This window comes from Grampus griseus (genome assembly GCF_964374135.1).
Source record: "Grampus griseus genome assembly, chromosome: 10".
Classification (NCBI taxonomy): domain Eukaryota; kingdom Metazoa; phylum Chordata; class Mammalia; order Artiodactyla; family Delphinidae; genus Grampus; species Grampus griseus.
Genome location: NC_139004.1, coordinates 93,042,753 through 93,053,592, shown reverse-complemented (window position 1 = coordinate 93,053,592; position 10,840 = coordinate 93,042,753). Strand labels below are relative to the sequence as shown.

General features: G+C 52.9%; 1 protein-coding gene across 1 annotated transcript; it reads right to left on the bottom strand.

Moving 5' to 3' along the window:
* Positions 1-4,173: 4,173 nt before the first annotated feature.
* Positions 4,174-9,792, bottom strand: BHLHE40 (basic helix-loop-helix family member e40). Its single transcript, XM_082663159.1, has 5 exons — positions 9,466-9,792; positions 9,235-9,304; positions 8,861-8,968; positions 7,790-7,913; positions 4,174-6,481 (listed from the first exon to the last, which is right to left on the bottom strand). Exons 1-5 carry the CDS (start codon positions 9,543-9,545, stop codon positions 5,625-5,627), a joined length of 1,239 nt encoding a protein of 412 aa, XP_082519285.1. The 5' UTR covers positions 9,546-9,792; the 3' UTR covers positions 4,174-5,624.
* Between the last annotated feature and the right edge of the window lie 1,048 nt (positions 9,793-10,840).

Here is a 10,840-nt window from a genome sequence, read left to right as displayed (position 1 = left end):
TAGCAGGCTGGTGACTCATTCCCTGAGGGCCCCGTGTAGAGCGGAAGAAACCTCCTGGGCCCCAATCCAGCCACATCACAAGACTGGATGGACCAGCGTGTCGGTGGCTTGCATAGCCAATGGGAGAGGCTTCACCCAGCTCATGTTCTGCTGTGGCAGTCGGGCCAGACAGATGGCTTGGGATAAATGGGGGGGGGTGTTGCCGAAGGGGGGATTTGGCTCTGAGTGGCCTCAGCCTCCCTCTGGAACCCGGAGGAAGAGGTAGGTGAGGTGAAGGCCGTGCCTGAGGAACGGGCTATAGTTTGGTGCCTTCCAAACATTCTGTGATGTTTTCAGCAATGGAATTCTTGCTTAAACAAACCTTTGCGATATTTAGGACAGAGAAACAGGAAGCTGCTGCAGCTAAAGAGGGGGTGAGAAGCCCAGAGCCTGCCTCCCTCCATGCCATGTGCACTCTGGGGAGTTCTGGGTCTCTGGGGAACATGCCGGTCCCGTTAACACAGAGTCTTTATATGCAACCACTTGGGAAGGCAGCGCGGTCTGTCTCTTGGAGCCTGGAAGGGGCTCCAGAGGCCTGAGGAGAAACCTGGCAGGCCGGCAAGCTCCAGCCTGAGATTCTGACCCCCCTTCCACACAGAGAAGAGACCTCTTGCTTACCGCTCACCAGCCACGTACTGGGGAGCTGACCAAGGGCCGTAGAGATGGGCCAGGGTGTGCGTGGGCTGCAGGAACATGCAAGGGACAGAAAGGGCTGCAGTGACCTGGTCTCCAAGGCTTCCAGCCTCCATTCCAGCAAGAGAGCTGGGAACTCGGTCCCAGCCTCCCTCCCTCCGTCCAGCAGAAGTGCCTCGTCCCAAGTGGTCCATAGGGAACTACTGTCCCAGGCCCCTCTACCTGCCCCTCTCCTAACCTTAAGAGAGATGTGAGGGAAGGAGTGGCCCCTCCTCCCACCCCAGAACATTTGACATAGAATTTCCTCAAACCCAGATTCTGGTTCTCAGCGTAGTCAACCTAAGTGCCCAGCCCGCCCCAAGCTCCAGTAGTCCGTCAGGGTTAGTTCTTTAATTAGAGAATGGGCCCATTTTTGGCTGCAGGATGGTATGTGGGGACATTTGTCAGGAAGCAAATAAAGAGTCGGGCGAATAACTTTACCCTGAGCTTCAGTTATCTCCTCTGCCCACTGGGGATCATAGTACCTATTCCATGGGGCTATTTTGAGGATTAAATGAGATAATGCATGTCCAAGCCCAACGTCACAGCAGCTCAGTTTAGAAGCAGTTCTGTACCAGAGAAAGGGCCTAGCTCTGTCCTTCACACGATGTGTAACCTCTGATGAGGCTCAGATGTCTCCTCTCTGAGCTCCAGTTTTTTCACCTCTTATTAAATACCTACCCTTCTCCGTTGCTATAGGAAGTAGAGATAAGTCACATAAACTGCTTCATATGGTGCCTGGCATAGGGAGAGTACTCAAAATATGGTAGTAACTGAGGCAATTATTATACTTTTACTATTATTATCTTTATGATTACCATTACTGTTATTTAACGGGAAGGGCAATGGGGTTTTGTAGTTAAGCGCGTAGACTCTGGAGCCAAATTGCCAAAGTTTAAATTCCAATTCACCACCGGAGCTGTGTGGCTTTAGCAAGTTACTTAGCCTCTCCTTGCCTACATTTTGTTAACCATATAAGGAGAATAATAATTAAACCTACCTCATGGAGTTGCTGTGAAAATGAAGTTTTTGTATATGGAGTGCTTTGAAGAGTGCCTGGCAAATAATAAGTGCTACAAACTGCTGCTAGTAATAGTAATATTGGTATTACTACTACTATGCACAACCAGATTCTGAAAGCCTTCCCCTTGGATCCAATTAAGAAGAGGCAGAAACCAACATATTCACCTTTCCACTAATGGTTTAGTGACTCAGAAGCTGTGTGACCTTGGGCCAGTTAACTCCCCTCTCTGAGCGTGCCTTTATCTATCTCCAAAATGTAAATTATACTAGTACCCGTAATGGTCCTTCTAGGTTGTTAGGCTTCATTAATGAGCCATGACCCGTGGGAAGCTTCTAGCTTCTAGTTAATTAGGCTCTTTTTCCAATGCCCTGCCTAAATCCAGCTCCACCCCACCCCCCCCAGCAAGCCTTCCCTCCCCCCCAACCCCGGGAGAGCGCTCGGATTCCCTCCCGCGGGGCGCGAAGGGGGGCTGCCCGGCGCCCGATGCCAGGTCCTATTCTGGGGGCCGAGCGAGCCCGCGGCCGTGCCAAGCTTCCCCGGGGATCAGGTTTCTGCTGACGCGGTGCCAGGCACGTCTGCTTCCAGGAACCGGCAGCCGCATTTAGCCGCGGGCCGCACATGAAAGGGCTGCAGTCGGAAACGTGACGTTGTGTCAACAGGCGAGGCAGGTCAGCGCTGGGTGAGACCATCCCGGCTGGCCGGAGGCTCACGCCCTGTCTGAAGGCGGCTGGATCGCAAGTGTCCGCTCCCCCTACCTCGGGCCACCTCTCCTCGGCCCCAAAGCCAGCGCTTCAGCCCCTCCCACTCACACACACCCCTTGGTTAACAGAGGTCCTATTTGTCCCCAAGGGGCCAGAGACCGGGGTGCGAACCCCTCCTCCACATCTCCCTCCGAACCACTTGGAACCTGCTGGAACCGACCTAGAAAGAAGATCAAGGGCAAACTGGAAGCAGAAGAGGAGGCAGAGGGAGGGCTGCTGCTTTGAGGGGTGCTCCACAGGCTCCAGTCGTGGGATTCTGGGCTGAGGCTGTGTGGAACCCCCAAACCCTTTTCAGTTCAGGGTGCGGTACCACTTCCCTCTGTCTCCACAGCTACTCCTTGAGTCACGGCCCAGGGAGGAGAGGGGGGACAGGCCAAAAGAGCCTGGCCTTGATTCCAACCCAGTGCTCCATCCCCAGGATACACTTGACTTGTTTAGGTTTTTTACCCATAAAGTCTAGCCAGAAAAGCTTAGCAATTCATGGAGGAATTCAGCAGCTTAACAGGCAGGAGACCCTGAGGGCCAGGCCCTAAGCTGCTGGGAGAAAGACGGCCTTACCCATGGCTGTCTGCCTGCTGTAGGACATGGGAGGAGGGCTCAGAATCCTTTCTTATTGAACCACAAATAGGTGTGGAGGGGGCGATGCCAGACTACCAGTCCATTGATAAGACCACCAGCTCATCTCCTGACTCCTGGTCCAGGGCTCCTCCCAGGACACCAGGCTGCCTGCGGGCACCTCACACAAGCCAGGCGATGCTCACTGTCGCCTGCTGGCTCATCAGCAGAGAGGGAAGGTGACATTTGAAGCAAACAGACACGAAGGGCAGGTGGTGTCTCTGCCTGGCTGAGAGCTCCCTGGGGGCAGTTTCCCTGCATGGGCTCCAGACAGCCAGAGGGTTCTGGAAAGTGCTTTGGGATCTGGAGCGTGGCGAGCCAGGCGCTGGCCATCAGGAAACATCAGGACACCTCTGAGACGGAGAAGGGGACAGGCAGAAACGCTCACTCAACCGGGTCATTTCCCACTTCTTTTCCCATGGAATTTTTTTTTTTTTCATAAGAGCGCTTGACTAAGGAACACCAATATTCATTCACCCACAAACACACCCAATGAGAGGAAGTCCAGGAAGGATGTAGAAACTAATCATGGAATGTTGCTTTCAGAGGCAATTGGACAGGATATGGCAAACCCATTAGACCGTGCTGGACTCGAAAAAGTCGCCTTGGTAGAGGTGCGATCCCCAGCAGCAATTATTATTGCATCATAACCATTAAATCTTCCCTCAGTGTGCTCCCCCCCTCCAGCAAGCTCCCCAGACACTGAGGCCCACGATTTCGTACTTTGATTTTCTGTCAAGTTTTAAGGACTATGACAAAAGCAGACTGGGGGAAAACTAGGCTTTTTGCTTAACTCCGGAAAGAGGCACAGGCCGATAGTAAGCCTCTGGCAAAGGTTAGTCTAAGAAAACAGTTGAACAAATATTTACCTATGAAATTGACTAAGCTGATTCTGTGTGAATACAGGCATGGGAAAAGCTGAATGAAATCACACCAAGATTAACTAGTTGTTGCTTTCAGCCAGGAGGGGAGGGCAGAAGGAGAAGGCCATATCACACCCTTGAGAGTTCTTTTAAAAATGCGGGAGACCATCTTTCTCTTCCACAGGAAAAGGATTATTTTATTAAGTATTTTAAAACAACTAGTTAACATTGACTCATAGATAAAAATATTTACAATCTCCCACCTTCAGGAAGGCTCCAAAATATAGACACTGTACCTCTCCCTAGAGAAAAAAAAAATTATTCTCTTCAAAAACAGGAATACATTCATTTGTTCTCACTTTTGTAGATCAAGTAATTATACAAATAAACATCTGAAACATTTTCCTTTTTAATATATTCATATAATATATATTTATAACAGTTTTACAAATAAAGGCAACGACTTTAATACCAAAATAAAAACAGGAAAAGAAAAAGTTAAAACACGATCAGTGACCAAGCATAGTGCATTTCAAAAAGCTGGTGCAGGGCGAGCTGGACAAGTCAGAAAAGTACTCTGGACCAAAAATAAAACTTCTTTGAAGAAGACAGAATCCTTTTTAGCAATAAGGACACTCCATACGCCGTCGGGCGAGGGGAATTAGCCTGCAGAGAGGATGCTGCTTTGCCAGGGTTGGTTAGGCCTTTAAGAAGCTAAGCTTGGTTAAAAGGAGTTTTAGGATAGAGCTGAGAGCCGAGTCTGGCTTTGCTTGTTGAAACTGCAATTTGTTACTCAGCTTTTGCGCGCTCTGGGGTGCTTGGAACTTAGGCACCTGCATCTCTCAGAGCCTGGTTTGGTTCCCTGGACAGAGAAACTGTTTCTAGGTGAGACTAGAAACAGGTGCCAGAGGCCCGGGGGACCCCTCCCGCCTCCCCTGGCAGCTGGGCTTGTACCAGGGCGCCCTTTTCAGATCGTTAGTAAGCGAATCACTTTGAAAGCCTGAGTAGGGAACTACATTCTCTTTACTCACCCGAGGCAGGGGTGGAGAGCAGACCTGCGGAAATCTCCCCAGACCACTACCGTGCTATGCCAGTGTCTGCTACCTCACCACTTTGCAGAAAGCTGTCTGGCTGCCCTGTCCCCGTGTGGTGAGTCACGGAGACAATAAAAGGGAGCAGGGTGGGGTCATAAGAGCTGGCTGGGAACTGCACTCTGGAAAGCCCTCTTTTGAAAGTACCTTTTGCTCAAAGCCACAGACCCGGCTCCCAAAGTGAAGACTGACTCACAAACCAAGACTTTGAAGCTTTTGAAAATCCAGCTGATCTGTATCAGAGGGGGCTATTCTCTGGGAGGGGAAAAGCCCAGAGGTCTGCGACAGTCCCCCCTAAGTCTCCTGATGTCAGGCAATCCTTCACGTCTTCCCTACACCAAAAGGAGCTTTAATGTCCCATACCAACACACAATGCATATGCATGTGCACACACGCGTGAGTGCGCACACACACACACACACCCCTGAATCTTCTCTCCCTGCCTCAGATGATCTTGGCATACACACTGGAACAATCCTGCTACACTCACAAACACGTTTTTTTTTTTTTTTGGAAGTAGGGAGGAAGGAAAGCGAAGCAGCAGGACCCCCTAAATAGTTTAGTCTTTGGTTTCTAAGTTTAAAGGGGGGATCTGCTTCAGAGCTTGGAGCAGGGCGGAAGAATCGATGGCCGGATGGGCTGGCAAGGGAGAAGGGAGTCTCTGGGGCATGAGCAAGGGGGCTGAGATCTTGTCTGGGTTCATGAAGCTGGTGAGAGCTGCGGCAGAGGCGTTGAGGCCTGGGTATAACACTGGGACAGAGGTGGGATACCAGCATTTCTCCAGCATGGGCAAGTAGGCAGTCGCTGACGGTGGGATCAGATAGAAGGGCAGGCAAAAGGGAGGCTGGTGCGGGTGTGGGCCCAGGAACGGGGAGCCGATCAGGTCACTGCTAGTGAAATGGCCTTCATCATCTGAGAGCTGCATTCTGCTCTTTTTCGTGGGGGGTTCTTCCGATTCTTGCTTAATAGCACCGATCCTTTCTCCCATGGTGAACCTGCGTCCATGATCACTTTTGAAGTACGGCTGCTCGACACGCAGCTCAGTCTTCTCTGATTCTCCTCCGTAGCCGCTGTCTGTGTCTGTGTCACTGCCACTCTGCTCGCCGCTCGAGTGAGCGAAAGTCCGCTGGATGACCGGCACACAGTTTTTGCCTGGGCCTTCAGAGCCTTTGGCCAGGGAGCTGGGTTTCTCCTTGAAGTCCATTGCTTTGGCACCTGGGTCTGACGGCTTCCTGGCGGTACCACCCTGCAGGAGCTCGGAGACCACACGGTGGAGGTGGGTGACGAGCTGGGAAGATTTCAGGTCCCGGGTGTTCTCGTGCTTGGCCAGGTACTGAAGCACCTCCCGGGCACATGTCTGGAAACCTGAGCAGAACATCTCTTGACCTGCTTCGACATTTCTCCCCGACAGATCACCTGGATAAACACAGATCCAAAGGAAGACGTTTCAGAAGGCCCTGTGGTTCACCTGGACACCTATGTTCCAAAGACCCAGAGCTTTCTTTTCTGTTAACAGCATTTGCTGATTTATGTTCCTAACTCCAAAAGTAATAGGATCAGGGGGAATGTGGATGACAGCAAAAAGTATAAAGAATAAAATAAAAATCATCCATAATTCTACCAGAGATGAAATATGATTTGTAATGACTGTACAATATCCCATCACAGACACAGACCATATTTAATAGAGACAGACTGCTTCCCCTCTTGTTGAATTTATAGGTTGCTCTTGAGTTTCCATTATAAGTGACACAGCAATGAACATCCTAGTATGTTTATAACCAGAGTCAATTTATAGTCAATTTATATCTTTTTACCATAGGAAGTGACCGGATCGTCGAAAAAGGAGAATGAAGGAACAGTGTTACCTAAAGTAAGCTTATTTTCAATGACTTATACAAGTTGCAGTCATGCTGTCGTCTTTAAAGGCTATTTCTAAATCTTTCCCATGTATTCCCTTCATGATCCCCAAGAAATTAGGTGTGATCATCTTCCTGTTTTCACTAAGGAAACTGGCAGAAGCACTTGCTAGCTTTTTGTGATTCTCATCATACTTGTTTGGAAAGGAGGGCAGAGAAAAATGGGACGAGGGGGTGGGTAGAGGAATTTCTCCCTAGTTTGTACAGTATGATTTGGAATGGGTGAGACGAGGTGGTTAGAAGGTGGCTGTGATTCTCTAGAAGTCAGTAGAAACAGATGATGAAACTTCAGCGGTTTCGTTAGATTGTGTAATTCACCAAGATACCTAGTGGCTATTCAGGGAATCACATGAAATGCAGGAAAAACTCCTGCTGTCATCCTGCCAGGATCGTACCGCACACCGAGTGATAAGGAAGTAGAGGAACAGGAAAACACTGGGGCATACCCGTGATTTATTCTCCAATGAAACAGGGCTAAGAACAACTGTAAAACACCCACGATGCAAATCATAGGTGCCTTGGCATTTTCAAAGGGAGGGGGGAAACTCCCAGAATCCAGAAACTCTTAAGTCAAAATGCCACTGAACTATTTTACCATGTGACTAATACGTATTCACGCCAGGTGGCACATGCAGCGTTCCGAATGAAAAGTCTGACCTTTTAGGAAGGATAAAACGGCATCTCCCCCAACGAATGTGCATAAGCAATTGGTTGCCAGAATGTTTCTCATACCAGATGTTGAGCCCACAGGCTCTCTATTTGTGCTAGAACTCTTAGGAGATGATAGCCAGGCTTGGGTACTCACCGGCTTGCAAACCGCTCTGCAGGGCAATGATTTTCTGCTGTTGCTGATCAATTAGGTTTGTTAGTGCTTTCACATGCTTCAAGGTAAGTTCAAGAACTACTGCTTTTTCCAGGTGACCCAAAGTCTGGAATAAAAAGAGCCTCGGTCAGCAGTGAGCGCAGAGAAGTCCCACCTCTGGGACACTAATTAGCAATGAGATAAAGGAAGAAAAAACAAAAAACCTTTCCTGGTTGACTAAATTTAGTTTTAAGTTTATAGATGAAGTTTTAAAATATATATATATATGTATTCAATATATATTTTTGATTAAAGAACAAAAAACTGTCACCCATCTTTGGAGGCCTTTTGGAAGCAGCAGCTAGCTCAGGAGAAAGCTTTGACAGATAAATTTTTCCAGCAGCCGTTGCTGACCTTAACTCAGGGGAATCCGGAGATAACGTTTCTCTGCAGTGGTGTCAACCCGAGGAGAGACTTCTACTGTGTCTGGCAGCCAAGAGGCTTTCCCTAGTTTCTTTCCTGACATCCTGTCATAACTTCCAGCTCATCTACACTTTTTTCTTCCTCCCTAAATACTATTCTTTTTTCTTTCCCCAACCAAAGCCTGCCAAGCTAGTAAGCTGTTGGCTATTGCCAAGAAAGGACAGGGCGTTAAAACACACACACACACACACACACACACACACACCCCCAAAACAAGTCCTCTTATTTTAAAGAGGGACCGGGGGGCGGGGGGGAAGGCGGTAAAATATTTGCGAGTTGCTTGGTTTGCTCAATTCGGGAAAACGAAAGAACCCTGAAAATCGCCAGCAGGGAAAGTCTTAAACTCTTGCAAGGGAAGGCCAGCCGGTGTCGGTGCCAACCTGGAGAGGTACAAACGGTTCTCACCTCATTTGCACGAGGCTGCCAGAAAATTCTGACCCTGGGGAAGGGTACCCCCAAACAGAGCCGCCCACCAGCTCGGATCGAGCCATCTGGTCTGCAGTTCCCAGCGGGGCCTGCAGGTGGCGAGTGACCCTCGGCCGCCCTCTGGGCAGAGGAGCTGGTTTGGAGAGGGGCCAGCTTCTCACTTACTGTAAGTTTGAGATGTTCGGGGAGGAGATCCTTCAGCTGGGCGATGCACTCGTTAATCCGGTCACGTCTCTTTTTCTCGATGAGCCGGTGCGGCAGTTTGTAGGTCTCCTACGAAGCGCACGGGGAGACGGTGGGCGCGGGAGGACGGGGGTGAGGAGCCCTCCTCCTCCCCCCGCCGCGGCGCGAGGAGTCGGGGCAGCGGAGCAGAGTCACCCCCAGAACCAGCTCCCCTCCGCCCCTTCTTCTCCAGGCAACTCAGTAGAGGCACAGAGCCCACACCTGGCATACCCCCTCCAGCCGCAAAGTGAGAAAACTTTTACTGGAAACTCAGCGCGTGCGAGGGGCTGGGGTCCCGAGGGGCGCGGTGCTCTTACCTTGCTATCCTCGCTCCGCTTTATTCCCCGCCGCGACTTGTACACTTGGTACATATGGGCAAAATCCATCCTGCAGGGAAAGGGACGAGGAATGGCTGTGACTTGCGCACCGGCTGCAGGAGCCCTGGTTGGCAAGAACCTCCGGATGCGCCCAGAACTATTCCGAGTTGCAAGCCGCGCACAACGCAGGGCTGGAGTTGAGGCTTGAAAGGGCCGGGGGTGCCAACTTACCCTGGTAGGTCTCCGGGCTCCAGTCCTGGCGCTTTGGGCAGGCAAGCGGGGGGCGGTTGCGCACTGGGGATCCGCTCCATTGCGCGGCGAGCCGGGGCCACTATGCGCTCCTGTCTGCAGCGGCAGAGTGTCGGGTGAGGACTGTTCTGGAGAGGGTTTCGGAGGTCTCTTCGCCGGGGTTCCTCGGACTCTGAGCTCCTTGAAATCCGTTGGGCTGCCGGGAGCTGCGGCTCTGAGGTGCGGCTTCAGTTGGGGGCGTGCATGGTGGACCCGCGGCCTCGGGCTCCGGCTCTGCGCACAGACTGGCAGTGTGTGCTCCCTGCGCCGTCTGCGCCGTGTGAGCCAAGTGAATGAGAAGTGGGGCGGGCGGGGAGGCGGGAGGGAGCGCGGTGGGGGGGGGGCCGGTTAGGGCGGGGTGGGGGGGGCGAGCCGAGGAGTAATGGAGAGGCTGCGGGCTGGGTTAAATGGGAACGAGTGGGTGGGTTGGAGCTACGTGTTCTACCCTGTGACTCCAGGCACGTCTGGCCGCTGCCGGGGAGGGAAGGAGCGACCTGCCCGCCCTCCCCCGGCTTCATCACATGAGTCTCACGTGTTGGACGACGCTCCCGTGGCTGCGAGGGAGCCCCCGCCTCCACCCCCGGCCCCCAGGTGTCTGCGGCTGCCTTTCCCCGAAGAGGGGGTGGCAGCGCAGACCGGGTCCTGCCCAGCCGGGTGGGGGGCGCGAAAACTGGAAGGGGCCGGAGAGGTGGGGGGAGGTTGGTAACGTGGGCGAACCTGCCCCAGGGAAATGAAGTAAGTTCCCGTCTCCTGGGAGGGAACGGGGGAGGACGGACCCGCCCGCGTCTGACTCAAGCCGGGAGAGGAATATCCCCTCGCTAGTTCCAGCCCAACCCTCTTCCTCCTCCCCCCGCGCGGCCCGCTCGGAGGAACCGGCGCACAGCGGAGGGAGTCGCCCGGCTCCCCCCACCACCACCACCCCGGCGCCTTCCCCAGAGGCTGGGGTTTCTTTCTGTGCCGGCTTCCCTGCCCCCACCCCTCGGCCCCGCGTCCAGGAATCGCCCGCCGTGGGGAGGGGCCGAGGGGCGGGGCGGATGTCACCCCATGGGAAGCGGGCTGGCAGCCAAGCTCAGGGGCAGCCGAGGCCGCCGCCGAGCACGCTGCGCGCACCTGACCCGCGAGGCTGTGCGCCGCGGGCCCCTGGCTCCATTGGAGCTGCGTTCCCGGGCACAGCCCGCATGCCGGCGAGCACCCACTTAAGCACCCCCCAGGGTGCCCCAGTGCCCCCCCTCCCCGCCCCGCACTTGGGCTAGTCAAGCACAGAAAGATACAGGGTGCGGTGCCCTGCGTCCCCTCCCTCCTCTGCCCCCACCGGAGC